Source organism: Girardinichthys multiradiatus, chromosome 8, assembly GCF_021462225.1.
Source record: "Girardinichthys multiradiatus isolate DD_20200921_A chromosome 8, DD_fGirMul_XY1, whole genome shotgun sequence".
Classification (NCBI taxonomy): Eukaryota; Metazoa; Chordata; class Actinopteri; order Cyprinodontiformes; family Goodeidae; genus Girardinichthys; species Girardinichthys multiradiatus.
The window spans coordinates 27,897,765-27,912,837 of record NC_061801.1 but is presented as its reverse complement, the minus strand read 5'-3'; the positions used below and the strand labels follow the sequence as shown (position 1 = coordinate 27,912,837).

The following is a 15,073-nucleotide window of genomic DNA, read 5'->3' as shown; positions in this document are numbered from 1 at the left end:
GTTTAGCCTCAAGTCCATTGATTTTCGGTCAGAAAAAAAAAAAATCCTATTTTATTGTATTGTAATGTTTTTCTTAGGTCAAAAGAACGTTTGCTTTACTTTCTTAAATTAAGGATGGATAAAAAATGTTACTTAGAATAGATTTTTTGCCTGCTTTTACAATGCTTGGCCAGAAGAGGGGGGAAAGGTACTGTCAACTTCGTAGGGCAAAGTCTTATACAGCTTTTTAGGTCTCACAGGCAGCTGTGTGCATGTTTGGAGGTCTATTGAACACGAACGATCTGATATCTGTGAACACTCATGAAGGAGGAAACGCTGCCTGAGATATAAGACTTAGGGATACTTTGGAACATGACATACCATCCTCTAATCTAGAATGTGGCGGTAATGCTCCTAGAAATTGTTTGCCGACCACCATGGGAACAGCAGAAGAAGAACGTAAGGCCAGTGAGTTAAACGAACTAAAGGGCGGTCAGACAGGCAGTTTGCGTGGCGATTTCTAGCTGACTTACCGAAACTAGTCAGTGGTGAGTCTATTCAGATTAATAATGAAATGACTAAACGGTTTTAAGTAAGCCTTTTTGAGCCGGTTGACACCTTTAAAACAACTGAGTGTTGAAGTGAAACGTGTCAACTTTGCTACGAGGTTTTTGAGCTAGCTTACACCGACACTGTTGTGCTAATAAATTGGGAAACAACGTACTTTGTTTAGGTTTTATGTCTATGTTTTTGGAAAGGCTGGATAAAAATAACGAATAAACACAGTGATCGATATACATAGGATTAGGTAAGCTAGTGCTTCCTCACAGACAAGAGTAGGGACGTTTCTTCACCACGAGGTGGAGTTACAAGCAAAAGAGACGCGTCTTCATCCTGCGTCCTATTGCAGTTAACTGCATTGTACCGTGCAGCAGAGACAGTGCCCTGCCAAAGGCCGCCTGCAGACATTCAGACAGGGAGAAACAACCCGACTTCAGGCCTTAAATACATCCTCAGCCTGAAATCAAACTTTAGAGCCAGCTGGCATCTTGCCCTTTCTCAGGGTTCTGTTCCCACAGTATTTTCCACGTAGCAGCTTAAAATTGCAGCATGCATTTTAGTGCCTTTGTTGAGGCTTGATTTTATACACACAAACACACACACAAATTACTGAACATATGACAAGTCCCTCAAAATATTTTGGCACTAATGGATAAACATTCCAGGTTCAGACTACTCACCCTGCCGCTAAAGATTATATAAAAGTGATTATATAAAAGTAACAGATTTAGGCTGTTTGGCTTCAGGATTTGGCAGGCTATTTTCCGTACAAGTGACGATGCATTCATTCTCTATATGTCAAATATATAAAAGTGTAATGTAATTATATACAGTTATTTACTTATAAATTTGAGTAGTGAGGATATCATGATAATGGAAGAAAATTAGCAGATTGGGTGTCATCACAGTACTAAAAATATTACTATTGCATGTTTACCTTAGATTGTGCAATAACAGTATTGTTGAGGTTACTGTTTGGATTTAATTAATAGTAAAGTCTTACAACTAATTCAAGTCTGTTAGTCTTAAAGATTGATAACTCTGAATTTCACATTATTATTATTTAACTGTAAACCCATACCAATGTAAAATGTGCATTCTGTGACTGTTACACTTTGCAATAATTGATGTTGAAACTTCCCATTCTGATCTGTTTGCTTTTATTCTACAGGATGATAACAGCACATCAATCTGAAGACAGAAATGAGCCATACCTCTCCAGAAGAAAAGGGTTAGTACCTCAGTTTCATTGCGCACGGTAATTTTGCACGCTCAGACATGCTTGACATATCTGGGACAACAGTAGTTCTTACAGTGCCAGTATAAACATGACCGATAGAAGGCATAGATAAATGATACCTGAAGTGAATTATGTGCTTTTTAGAAAAGTTGTGTTCGTAGAGGAAATAGTTTTTAAGCTCTGATATCTCTCATTGCTATTTGCTGCTAGATGAAAGGTATGCCAGTTATGTTTGTATGCCCTTTTTTAAGTGCAACAAGGAAAAACGAGTAGTTAAAGCTAATGTCAAAAGCAATCCACACCAAACTAATGCAGGACTGGTAGGCAATTATGACACATAGGATGTTGAGGTCCTACATTCTTGTTTTTAAGCAGGAACACTGACCTTGCAAGCCGTTTGGGTATTTATTTTGTACCTTTAATGTCAATATCGATTTAATTAAAAATACACCACTAGGAAACAACAGACTTTAAATAAACCCACAAAGTTCCTAAATCCAAATCAAGTGAACACTTTTTTATACATTTCAGTTTTAGATTTAGTAATGTGATGTTTGGTATATGAGCTATAGAGCACAATTTATTTCAGACATGATACACATTTTTAAATGTTTATCATGCAAAAAAGGATATCAGGACTCTAATAAAGGAAATATATCTGTCCCATTCAAATCCAATGTGTTCTATTTGTCCTATTTAGTACAGCTCAATTCAGTGAATGACACCCCTTTTTCCAATGGACTTGTCATTCTAGATTTATAAGAGAGTTAAATCCACTCCAGCTTGTAGTAGGTCAGCTTTAAATAGCCAGCTGACATGTAAACAGTTCTTTAATGGCAATCCTAATTTCCAAATGTTGGCATTCTATTCATTTACTTGATTGTGTTCTAGCACCTTTGACAATGCACAAAAGAAGAGAAGTGCTTGTTGAAGAATGTCGTGGCATCCGTCCAGTGGATTTCAGCCCTTTGCACAACTTCCAAGTCACACTGAAGCTCTTCTAGTGGCCGCAGTAACACCAAATGCCTCAATTAGATACTTGATCTTGGTTTTTCTATTCCTTTGGCAACTGGTTGACAACATTAAGCCAGAGCTGCCTGTTGATTTTACCCCCCAAAGATATTGCTGCAGGTGTTTCACAATAGTTGGAATAAATACATTTTGGGTCTGATTACAGTAAAATAAAAAATAAAAAGCAAAAGGCTTCACCTTCGTAGGGGTGAATGAGTTCATGTACTCGATGGTTGTCCGTGTAATTCAATGTGCTTTCAGGGTTATTATGTTGTAATGAATGGGGGTGCCTCCAGCTCTGTCATTCGCACTTCAGCCAAGACCGTAAAGAAGCTACATGCTCAACATTCCTCTGCTCATACAAACAGTGAGACTGAAGTGGGTTGTGCTGTTTGTGTTTGTGTGAGTCCCTGTGCACATTATAATCTATACGTGTTTGTCAGTGGGACGAATGGGCTGGAGTGGGGTGTATAACATCAGGGAAGCACACAGAAGTGCAAAGAGAGCCTTGCAGCCTTTCAGTAGGTTTAAATTAATGAAAGTTTGATGGAACCGTGACTGTGATGTTTCGTCTTTGTCAAATTAACGCATAACTACTATGGTTGGCGGTTCTTTATTGTGGGAAATGATGAGGTGTAACAAGTTATGGCACTCAAAAAATCTGCAGTTTTCAAATTCTTAGTAACTGGGAATCCAGTTTTTGGAAAGTAGAAGCTGTTGCTTTAGTCTGCTTTAATCAAAATTAGTGGTGATTTCATGATTCTACTAGGGCTGCACAATATATCGTAACTTTTAGAGTTATTGCAATACCCGTGTACACAGCATGCATATTGTGAAGAACTGCTTTGAGTACAATAAATGTTAGCTAATTATTTAAGTACCTTGCATACAGGCTCTCTCTGCCTATAATATATATGTGGTGACAATTGTCTTTAGATGCAGCATAAAACGTTTAAGAGGTTGTAAGGTGGTGAAGTCATTAAGAAACTACAGTTGTTTTTTATGCCAAGCAGCAGATGTCAGCAAGCAACTTTTTCAATAAACTTTGTTTTTGAGATTAAAATAATGAAATTAATTGTTTTCTAGTTGCCAGATGATATCCTCATTATCTCGGGTCTATGTTTGCTATGGACCCAAAGCCAAAAGACAGTAACACTTTAATTATTTGTTTATTGATTGCAGGTCATTTACGTAACATTTATCAATATTTCACATATTGATTCATGTTTTCTAATATCCTGCAGCCCTAGATTCTACACAGTCTGCGAAAGTCCAGAATTTGCTTGAATCTCAAGTATAGAAACAGAAAATCTGTCCATGTGTCCTTCCATATACAGTACAGACCAAAGGTTTGGACACACCTTCTCATTCAAAGAGTTGTCTTTATTTTCATAACTATGTATATTGTAGCTTCACACTGAAGGCATCAAAACTATGAATTAACATGTGGAATTATATACTGAACAAAAAAGTGTGAAACAACTGAAAATATGTCTTATATTCTAGGTTCTTCAAAGTAGCCACCTTTTGCTTTGATTACTGCTCCGCACGCTCTTGGCATTCTGTTGATGAGCTTCAAGAGGTAGTCATCTGAAATGGTTTTCCAACAGTCTTGAAGGAGTTCCCAGAGATGCTTAGCACTTGTTGGCCCTTTTGCTTTCACTCTGCGGTCCAGCTAGTGTTGGGCGGTAATAAGGTAATAAGGTATACCTGCGGTATCTTTCAAAAGCAACGGTATCAGTTTCAATACCGTCATTACATCATTAAAAAATATAGGAGATAAGGATTAAATATAAGATAATTAAATCAATGTCTAAAAATTAATCTATGTCCAGCAGCACTTATATGTGGTTGAATTTTCAGTTTTACTTCCACAGTAGTGAGACTTTTGATGTTTATGAACGTGACGTCACCACGTGACAGCGAGGAGGAGGAGAGAGAGAAAGATGGCAAGTCGCGCACCGTATGAACTCGTCGCTAAGAAGAACACGACATCTGCAGTCTGGCAATACTTCGGGTTCCTAGCAAATGAGAAGGGGGAGCCAGTAAATACTGATGAGGCAATATGTAAATTATGTGATAAAAATGTGACTGCAAGGGACGGAAACACGTCAAACCTAAGGACGCATCTCAGAGTTAACCATCCACTCACTGCTGCGAGGATGCATTTGGCCCCGAGTTCAATAAGCGCAACAGTTTCAACACCTCCCGCTGATACCGATGCAGGACCAAAACCAACAACTAAGTCCACCGCCACTTATACGCAGTCGACAATAATAGGGGCCTTCGGGAAAACAACGAAGTACAAAAGGGACAGTGTCCGTTGGAAAACCTGCACGGATGCAGTGACAAAATACTTGGCAAAGGAAATGGTCTCTTTCCACACGGTGGAAAAAAAGTCCTTTAAGGACATGGTAAAGGTCCTAGATGCCCAGTACGAGCTACCAGGACGGAAACATTTCTCACAAACAGCCGTCCCACATTTATATATTAAAGTTAGAGACGAGGTTCAAGTACTGCTGTCAGAGGCCGAGAGTTATTCTTTAACAACTGACATGTGGTCATCAGTTAACATGACTCCATATATGTCCCTGACTGTCCACACCATTACACCTGAGTGGAAACTTGAATCCAAATGCCTCCAAACAACGTATTTTCCTGAGAGTCATACGGCGGACAACCTTGCTGCAGCGCTCAGAGTTGCACTTCAGGACTGGCAACTTGACGAGAAAAAACTTTCAGCCATAACCACTGACAATGCTGCCAACATTTCTGCCGCAATCAGGTCCCTGGAGTGGCTGTGGCTTAACTGCTTCGGTCATAATCTAAACCTGGCTGTCACAAATGCAATGCATGACAATAGGCAAAAAACCGAGCGCGCCCTCGGAGTGTGCCGTTGTATTGTCGGGGCCTTTTCACACAGCTGGCAACGTAAGAGTGAACTCCACAAGGAGCAAGTGGAGTTGGGACTCCCAGAACATAGCCTCATAACGGTAAGCAGAAATTTGTATCTAAAAATCTGAATCTGTTATAACATAGGCAAACTAAAAATATAATCATATACATTAAGGGGCTTATTTATTATTTATTTATCAATTCATTTGTTTATTCATCTATTAATTCATTTGTTTATTAATTAATTCATTCATCCATCGGCAGGACTGCGCAACTCGCTGGGGCTCCAAACTGGCAATGGTGGAGCGCATCCTGGAGCAGGCCCAGGGGATCAGACACGTCTTGTCTGACGACAGAAGGAGCAGCCTGTCCCTGACCTGGCAGGACACAGACGTCTTGAAAGCTGTTCACGACGCACTGAAACCAGTCGGTGACTTCACTGATATTTTGTCAGGAGAACATTATGTGACCAGTTCCTCTATCCTCCCCATACTCCAGCTATGCAGGGACAATGTGTTGGCTTTGTCAGAATATGACCTCCAGCTAACAAAGTCAATCAAAACTGGAATTCTAAAAAAGCTAGAGGCCAAATATGAATCCGATTCAGTGCGCAAATTAATGCGAAAATGCACTTTCCTCGACCCTCGTTACCGTGGAGGATATGAGACTGATGCCAGCGCATTGGCTGAGACCAAGGCAGAATTACAGGCTGAGATCGTGAACTTAGAGAACCAAGCACCAGCAGGTCCAGTGGTCATCATCAGAGTGGAAGAGGGAGAGGCGCAAGCCGAACCCCCACGAAAAAGGGTGACTCTGAGAAGTCTTCTGCAAAAACAAGCCGATGCAGTGGCAGGTCCCATCGGCAGCGTAGAAGACCGAGTTGGAGCTGAAATAACAGCCTACTGTTTGGAGCCCGTTATCCAAGCAGACAAAGACCCACTTCTGTGGTGGAAATGTGCTGCCCGGCGTTTTCCCCTGATGTCACGGGTGGCCAGAAAGCACCTGTGCGTCTGTGCCACAAGCTCGCCGTCGGAACGGGTTTTCAGCACCGCGGGAAAAGTTGTAAGTCCCCAACGTTCCCTGTTAAATCCAGAAATAGTTAACATGCTGGTTTTTCTGGCTAAAAATCTTGACTAAACCTGTTGACACTTGCCACCCAGCTCACTGCTATTATTTGTTTCTTTTACTTTTACCACTTTTTTAAAGGTCGCTCTTTTTGTTATTTAAAGTTGTTCAGGCTGTGATTTAATTTAATTGATTTGTCTGCGCATTCAGCGCAAAAACTATTTTGGGTGGTCAGGGTAATTAAATTTTTTTGACTGTTATATTTGTACTTTTTAAGCAGTTTCTAATAAACGTTAATATTGTGCACATTATGTTGTTATTGTTTCATTATTAGTGTTTGGTATTTAATTTCTGAACAAGTAGGCACAAGTCAACAGTTTGGTGATGCCGTCTCAGCCTTAAGTCATAATTTTTAATTAGTCACGGTAATGCCGTTTACCGAGGTAAAATGTGGAGACGGTATGAAGGTATCAGAATTTGGATACCGCCCAACCCTAGGTCCAGCTCACCCCAAACCATCTCGATTGTGTTCAGGTCCGGTGACTATGGAGGCCAGGTCATCTGGCGCAGCACCCCATCACTCTCCTTCTTGGTCAAATAGCCCTTACACAGCCTGGAGGTGTGTTTGGGGTCATTGTCCTGTTGAAAAATAAATGATGGTCCAACTAAACGCAAACCGGATGGAATAGCATGCCGCTGCAAGATGCTGTGGTAGCCATGCTGGTTCAGTATGCCTTCAATTTTGAATAAATCCCCAACAGTGTCACCAGCAAAGCACCCCCACACCATCACACGTCCTCCTCCATGCTTCACGGTGGGAACCAGGCATGTAGAGTCCATCCGTTCACCTCTTCTGCGCCGCACAAAGACATGGTGGTTGGAACCAAAGATCTCAAACTTGGACTCATCAGACCAAAGCACAGATTTCCACTGGTCTAATGTCCATTCCTTGTGTTCTTTAGCCCAAACAAGTCTCTTCTGCTTGTTGCCTGTCCTCAGCAGTGGTTTCCTAGCAACTATTTTACCATGAAGGCCTGATTCACACAGTCTCCTCTTAACAGTTGTTCTAGAGATGTGTCTGCTGCTAGAACTCTGTGTGGCATTGACCTGTTCTCTAATCTGAGCTGCTGTTAACCTGCGATTTCTGAGGCTGGTGACTCGGATGAACTTATTGTCCGCAGCAGAGGTGACTCTTGGTCTTCCTTTCCAGGGGCGGTCCTCATGTGAGCCAGTTTCTTTGTAGCGTTTGATGGTTTTTGCGACAGCACTTGGGGACACTTTCAAAGTTTTCCCAATTGTTCCGACTGACTGACCTTCATTTCTTAAAGTAATGATGACCACTCGTTTTTCTTTACTTAGCTGCTTTTTTCTTACCATAATACAAATTCTAACAGTCTATTCAGTAGGACTATCAGCTGTGTACTGTATCCACCTCCTGCACAACACAACTGATGGTCCCAACCCCATTTATAAGGCTTAAAATCCCACTTATTAAACCTGACAGGGCACACCTGTGAAGTGAAAACCATTTCAGGTGACTACCTCTTGAAGCTCATCAACAGAATACCAAGAGTGTGCGGAGCAGTAATCAAAGCAAAATGTGGCTACTTTGAAGAACCTAAAATATAAGACATATTTTCAGTTGTTTCACACTTTTTTGTTCAGTATATAATTCCACATGTATTAATTCATAGTTTTGATGCCTTCAGTGTGAAGCTACAATATTCATAGTCATGAAAATAAAGAAAACTCTTTGAATGAGAAGATGTGTCCAAACTTTTGGTCTGTACTGTATTTATTGTCCATCCGTTCGTCCATCCATCCATTCATTCGTTCATTCCTTGATCTGTCCCTCCATCTGTCTGTTCGTATCTCCCTCTAGTCGTCCATCCATGATGTCTGATGATTTCCATTTGGAAAAACATCAGATCGGGTCATGAAAGAAGGTGCCCTGTAATTTTCTAAGAGTGGTACTGTAATAATAAAAAGGCATTCATCTATAGTATGTTAGCATTTGGAAAATAATTAAATTACTTTCAAATGTTTAACAGGTGTGTGTGCTTTAGGAGAGATATAGTCTAAAATAAAGAAACAGAATGTATCTGGCTAAGATGGATTAGAGGCCAACATAGAGAGGGCTTTGGGCCTGCTTTCCCAGGCTATGTTTCAGGAAGGCTGTATTTTTTACAGCATGACCAGTGCATTGCCTTTTTCCTGGGGAAATCCGAGACAAAATCAAGAAAGGCTGGAGCAGGGAGGGAGAGAAGAACAGGAAAACTAGCCCTAGGAAGGAAGGGGGGAGAAGGTGAGGGGGTGCAGGTAGGCTGGAGGCCACACAGCCCGAGCGACCAAGAACGAAGCTGGAGCTTGTGTAAAGGATCAGTGAAACATATATGGCCACACTCACTTCTAATTCTGGTTTCAAACTCCTCTATTTAAAGTAAATTAGTCTAATGTGCTCAGAGTCTTCCACAGAGCATTGCAGCTTTAGATTCAGCTGGAATGCAGAGTTAATGCTGGGTTCCTCTGCTGTCCAAGCAGCCTCAGCTGTTAATCCGCTGTTTTAGCCGCTCTGCTACGCTTGTTCAAGAAATTATATCTGACGTCATGTACTAAGCTATGCCTTGTTTAGCAGCAATAAAAAAAAAACTTTTTGCTTTCCTATCACATTACTGATAAAGTTTGATTAAGATATTGGACAAAAAAGGAGGTATTTAAAGAAAACCTCCAACAAATTAGATCTTTAATTTACATGAATGTAAACTCCTCAATAATCTTGGGGGATCCATTTAAACATTGCTACTTTTTTCATTTTTATGCTAGGTTCTTTTTCTTCTCTTCTGTAGTTTAGTAGGACATATTAGGGCATGTTTGCTGTGTTTATGTGTTTTAATAGTTTTAGTCAAAAGTCTTTTTTTGTTTTGTTTTAAAATAACTCAGAATTTGCACTTTTTTATGTAAAATTGCACTTATATCTTTAAATTGTAACATTAGTGTTTCATTTATATAGAAACATTTAACATAACCAAAAACTTAAAAAGCTTTGACTTTAGTATTTTTTATTTACGAAGCGCTAAGGTCAAATTTGAGTCTCAACATGTGTGTTTTATCCCTGTAGGTCTTGACCCTTTTATGCTCAGAGACCAGTTCTTTGAGCTATGGAACCAGAATGATCTGCCGATGGTAAGAGTCACCGTCACAATGTCACTTTCATGCATGCATGAATCCATGTGTCAAAGGCAAGCAAATAGGTTGTTTGTGTGCTTGGGAATGAGCAAACTAGTGAGAGATCCAACCATCTTTAACTGAAGTATGAAAATGTGTGTGTGTGTGTGAGTGTGTGTGTGCTAATGAGGAAAGCAGAAGGAAGGAATTTGTGTTGCTCTGAATTAACTTGAGAGGAGGATATTGAGTGAATGGCATATGTTTTGTAAATCAAGACACAGTTCAAGGTATTGTCACACAGATATTATTTTCTCTTGTTGGCATTTCCTAATGCCAAGCTCTGCATTCTTATGCCTGGACCCCGTGTGTGTCTGCTTGGCTCACAGAGCAAGCTTTCTGTGTGTTTCGTGTTTTCTGAAACAAAATTCACATATCTGTGCTGCAGAACATTTTCTCATTAGAAGCAGAAATCTGCAAACGATCAGGGTTCCAATTCAGTCTGGAATTTCATTGACGTATTTTCCAAGTCTGAGACCTGGAAAGATAAAAGAAAAAGATAAAAGAGCATGGAAAATGAATTCTATTAACAGACTTGTCATATGTCCATCTATGTATCAGTATGTTTGTGCTTCCATCCATCCATTGGCCTCTTTCTCATATGGCTGTTCTGTCTTTAAAGATAAATGCCTTTTTTTAATCACTATTAATACTGGTGGATTTATAATCAGACAATTAGATGCTAAAAGGGATATTTGTACTGCAGTAAAATTATACCCACATTATTTTATTGCAGTAAAAATAGCCCTTTAAATATCAAATTTCTGGTGCCCATATCAGCAAACAACAGGTGAAGGACATTAAAATGTATGGGTGACCATTTCATCAGTTTGCCTCGGTGTAATGTACAGATGGTTTCACAGTTTGTTCTTCCCATCGTTGTGGTAACGGTCGATCACATCTTCATCTTTCCTGAGAATCAGAGCGAGGAACTTTTCTGGTTTTTATAGATGTTTTTGGGTCGCATCCACTGTAACAGTTGTGATCTCGAGCTGTAAACATTATCATACTTGTGGAGTACTCGGTGCATTTTTGTCTCCCTATGGCCACCTTATGATCAGATATGTTCCTACGGGAGAGTCTTCCTAGTTCTGGATCTTGCATGGTCAACATGTAGTCAACATTTACTCTGATGACATAAAGATTTTTGCATTTGTTGCGAATTAGCTTGCACCCAAGTGTTTAAGTATTGCAGATGCACCAACTATCATGGCTTTGTTTAGATTTTATTGTTTGAAGTTTGTGTTTTACTTGCATTAAGACATCCTTGGACTGTATGTTGTGGTTAATGACCAGACTAGATACATGATAAACTTCACTCCTTTTTCTTGAATGAGTAAGAAACAGCCAAAACTCCTACATAAAAAGATGTTTTAATCCGCTGTCCATCTGTCAGTTGACTCTGTATTAAAGGCTTTGCTTATCATATAATTGGCTGAAATTTGTTTTGATACACAGCTAAAAAAGCAAACAATTAATATGATCTGACTTTAGCTTCTAGATCTGAATGGATCCACCTACAGGCTGCTGTGTTTGTATGTTGAAAGTTACCTTTCCCTCCTCCTTTTTTCCCCCACAGCTACACTTGGCTGCCATCCAGGGATTTTCAAAGCTGTCTGAGCCTCTTGAGGCCTTACTAACAATCCTGGAGAGCTGTCCGGGGAAACAGAAAGGTCGGAGCCACACCCTGGGCTATCACATTCTCATGGAATTCCAGACGTGGATAAAGGAACATCCTCAGGTAGTTGAGCCAGGATTTCTGCCCTTTGGATCTAGATAAGATTGCAGCTCCAATGTGACATACACTAGCTACGTGAGCTACATGTACTGATCTTGAGCTGTTCAAGTACTATAGGTGTGCTAAAGCCTGTAAACCCCCATAAACTTATTCCTTATATAAGTTTTAATTTAGATCAGTGGTGTTCAAATTTCTGTCCTACATGGGCCAAAACTGTGAAGTTCAAATATTTATTTTGTTTTAAATTAAAAATGCTAAAACTTATTCAACAGCAATTACATTTTTTTTTCTGCTCAAAGATAAACTAAACACCCAACATTTTATTGAAACATTAGTCTAACTTTCGTAAAAGAGGGATCTGTAAATCACACGTTATTAAAAGAAAGGCATACGATTTCCTACATTTTTGGGATACATTGTTTTTTATTTTCTTTGTTTATAAAAATGTATGCGATTCTTAGCAACATAAATCAGATAATGATAACTATTTTTCCAGAAACACTTGCTTTATATAGCCTTGTTTAGTAAATGGGTGCACCTAAGTTGGGGTGGTTCTATTTGCTATGAAACAAACGAAAGCATAGGTAGTGATTTATCAAAGACAAATACTTTGTGTTGTACACACGGTTTAATTTTTTAGGATTGAAGAAGGTACACAGTTGGCAGATCAAGAATGTATAGTTCCTGAACTGCAGTTGGGGGTGGCACACAAAACCATTGTAAGGACCATGAATGGCCTGCACGATGCACTTCAGACACCCCTGATTTAAATGATGTAAAAGCCTTGAAAAGTGCCTCTTTGATTTATATCACATCAGAATTTTTTTAATTATCCTTTCATTTTTTTTTTACCTTGCTAGGTGAAGTTGAGCTCTTTCTCTGAGGACAAAGCAGTGGACCTTCAGCGACGGGCTCTTGGCCTGCTGTCCGACACCAACCCCACCTTTAGAGACAGTCTAATCAACATCTACCAACTCAAGTCCTTGGATCCTTCCATACTACGTTTGTACATTGTGAAGCTTCAGGCTCTAAATTGTTATAAAGAAGTGAGTGTCTTAAGTGATTTTTGTATAGTAAAATTTTCTTAGTGTGTACAATTTAAAGTTAGATTTTTTGTTTTCCTTCCATAGGCGATAACACTCTCCATAAAGTTGGGATTACAGACTGAACTCAATACAATGGAGGTGAGACTAAGAATTTTTGTTCTTACTGTATAATCACGTTATGTTTACAAGTTAGAAGTTAAATTCCCAGATGATCTTTTGTCTAATTGTTTCTTAATTTATCTCTCCAACATTATTTTGCAGATGCTTGTCCCTGTGATCTTACAAGACAAGTTGCCTTTGGCAGAGTCTTTTGTCAAAGGACACAATGAGCTAGAACGGCAGCTTGTCTTGTTACTAGACTCTTGGTGTCACCCGGACTTCAATGTGGAAGACATAAGAAAGTAGGCTGCCTGGGTGAATTTGGGGGAACTAAATCTTTACTGTGCAATCCTTGTTTATTGGCACCATTGGTAAATATGTTTAACATAAATAAAATAAGTATAAACTCACAATCAAAGTTTTAGAAAATCCAACTTTTAATTTTAATTTGAGTGCATTTAATCAGTGTGGGAAAACATCCCAAGTTAAGAACTGTTTTTTTTTTTCCTAACAAAATCACTAGCAGCACGATTAATGGTACTCTTAACAATCCCTTTAAAATAAATGTAACTGTAGCACTTTTGTATCACTTTTATTGTTTTTAGTTGATCATAGTTTCAAGGAACAGTAACAGTAACACCTGACTTTCTTTTTCCCTGGGGCATGAATATAGTGTGACACAAGCTACTAGGCTAAGCAAGAACCCATATTTACAGTATCTTACTACAGGTAAAAGAATCCCAAAAGGTCACTGGTTAAGACCTACAGAAAGAGTACAGTCTTTGGGTCACTGAGTCTGCATAAATAACCATTAGATGCTGTCTACATGTCAACTGGTTGCTTGGAATGGATACCAGGAAAATAGCCTTTTCTGTCCATCTACTATGAACATAAACGTACTTAACTCCTCTTTGACTTTAACTTCCTTTTTTTCAGATGGGACTGTAGCCCCATTCAGATTATAGTTCTGCTAGATGCATGAAACCTATCAATGATTACTTTGTCCTTTTATATCATAGGAGTAGATATTTAGGGATCATGAGCCATGTTTGCTTTCAGAGCATGCAGGTGGGATTACGGAACCAAAGAGGCACGGCTTACAACTCTCAGCATATACAGCCTGAGCAATATATTTGACCTGTGGGGAATTTCCCCCATATCTGAGGGGAAATCTGCCCTCAGATTGTTTGGTAGGTGAATATGTAGAAAAACCCCTAATGGCCACTGTCATTCTATGGGTTGGTTTCCCATCAAATGCCTTGGGAACCTTGTAAGAAGATTACATAAAAATTGGTCAACACTGGATGATGATCCAAAGCATCTGGCAAAATCATTTCATATTGTTTACTAGTGACAAAATCAACATATTGCCCAGGCTATCAGTCTTTGGACCTAAAGTCCTGTAGAAAACCTTTGGGGTGAGCTGAGGAGAGAAGAGAGGATCCAGGACTTTGGAAGATTGAGTGTGTCATTTTGTCCAACCTTGTGAAACGCTATAGGATTAGACTAAGTGTTCCTATTGGCTAAAAGGGGAGTGATAAAAGCTTCTTTTTTTTTCAATGCTGAAATAATAGACTTAAGTTTATTTTGAATAAACTTGAATAAATTTGTTTTGGTGTGATTCATGCTGCTGCAATTAAAGAAATGTATTTTTTCCATTTCTTTACCAGCGATGCCAACGGATCATCCTCATAATTTTAACATATAAGTTTAAATGACTGTGTGCATCTGTGCTTCCACAGGCAGTTTCCTCACCTCTCTCTGTCCAAACACTACACAGCACAGATTCAACCCAAAATGCTCACCAGACACGTCTTGCGGCTCATGGAGAAATTCAAAATTGACCAAAGTGGGTGACTTACATGTGTGGCTTTGTTTTAATGTATTTTGTTTCTTTTAAACACAGTAAGATTTAAACCTTCTTTTCGATACAGGACTCTGTCCAAATGCTCTTCACAAGAGGAGACTGGACTCTCTACGTTACCTTATGTTTAAGACATTTGGGGAAGTAAGTGATGCAGCAGAGTCTTGCAGCCTACAGATTTTTATAAGCGGTAAATGTAATTTTTACAGTGAGCTAAGCTGTTCATTTCTGCACAGATGATGGCACATAATAACAGCAGCAAACCTTTGGTTTATTTTTGTGTTTATTTGGTAGAAAACCATGACAGAGGAGAATTGGACCGATCATGTGCAAGTAGGTTTTGTTTGAATGCA

The 15,073-nt window shown here is 39.4% G+C and overlaps 2 protein-coding genes across 2 annotated transcripts in view; both read left to right on the top strand.

Annotated features, from left to right (window-relative positions):
* The first annotated feature begins 236 nt into the window (after positions 1 to 236).
* The window catches only part of exd3 (exonuclease 3'-5' domain containing 3), a 63,114-nt gene continuing 48,277 nt past the window's right edge, over positions 237 to 15,073 (top strand). Inside the window, exons 1-10 of the mRNA XM_047373419.1 lie at positions 237 to 527; positions 1,712 to 1,771; positions 9,870 to 9,934; positions 11,553 to 11,714; positions 12,572 to 12,757; positions 12,842 to 12,895; positions 13,019 to 13,158; positions 14,599 to 14,705; positions 14,791 to 14,864; positions 15,015 to 15,053. Of these exons, the coding sequence (XP_047229375.1) occupies positions 1,744 to 1,771; positions 9,870 to 9,934; positions 11,553 to 11,714; positions 12,572 to 12,757; positions 12,842 to 12,895; positions 13,019 to 13,158; positions 14,599 to 14,705; positions 14,791 to 14,864; positions 15,015 to 15,053 (855 nt within the window). The 5' untranslated portion in view covers positions 237 to 527; positions 1,712 to 1,743. The remainder of the gene's footprint in view (positions 528 to 1,711; positions 1,772 to 9,869; positions 9,935 to 11,552; positions 11,715 to 12,571; positions 12,758 to 12,841; positions 12,896 to 13,018; positions 13,159 to 14,598; positions 14,706 to 14,790; positions 14,865 to 15,014; positions 15,054 to 15,073) is intronic.
* LOC124872967 (E3 SUMO-protein ligase ZBED1-like) lies at positions 4,674 to 7,059 on the top strand. Its single transcript, XM_047373418.1, has 2 exons — positions 4,674 to 5,784; positions 5,951 to 7,059. The coding sequence occupies exons 1-2, from the start codon at positions 4,738 to 4,740 to the stop codon at positions 6,821 to 6,823; spliced, it is 1,920 nt and encodes a 639-aa protein (XP_047229374.1). The 5' UTR covers positions 4,674 to 4,737; the 3' UTR covers positions 6,824 to 7,059.

Bases quoted from the DNA above. Each gene is read 5' to 3' on its own strand.
- LOC124872967 (XM_047373418.1), top strand. From the start codon at position 4,738: ATGGCAAGTCGCGCACCGTATGAACTCGTCGCTAAGAAGAACACGACA. The intron at 5,785-5,950 runs GTAAGCAGAAAT...ATCCATCGGCAG, and splicing joins CAGAACATAGCCTCATAACG to GACTGCGCAACTCGCTGGGG.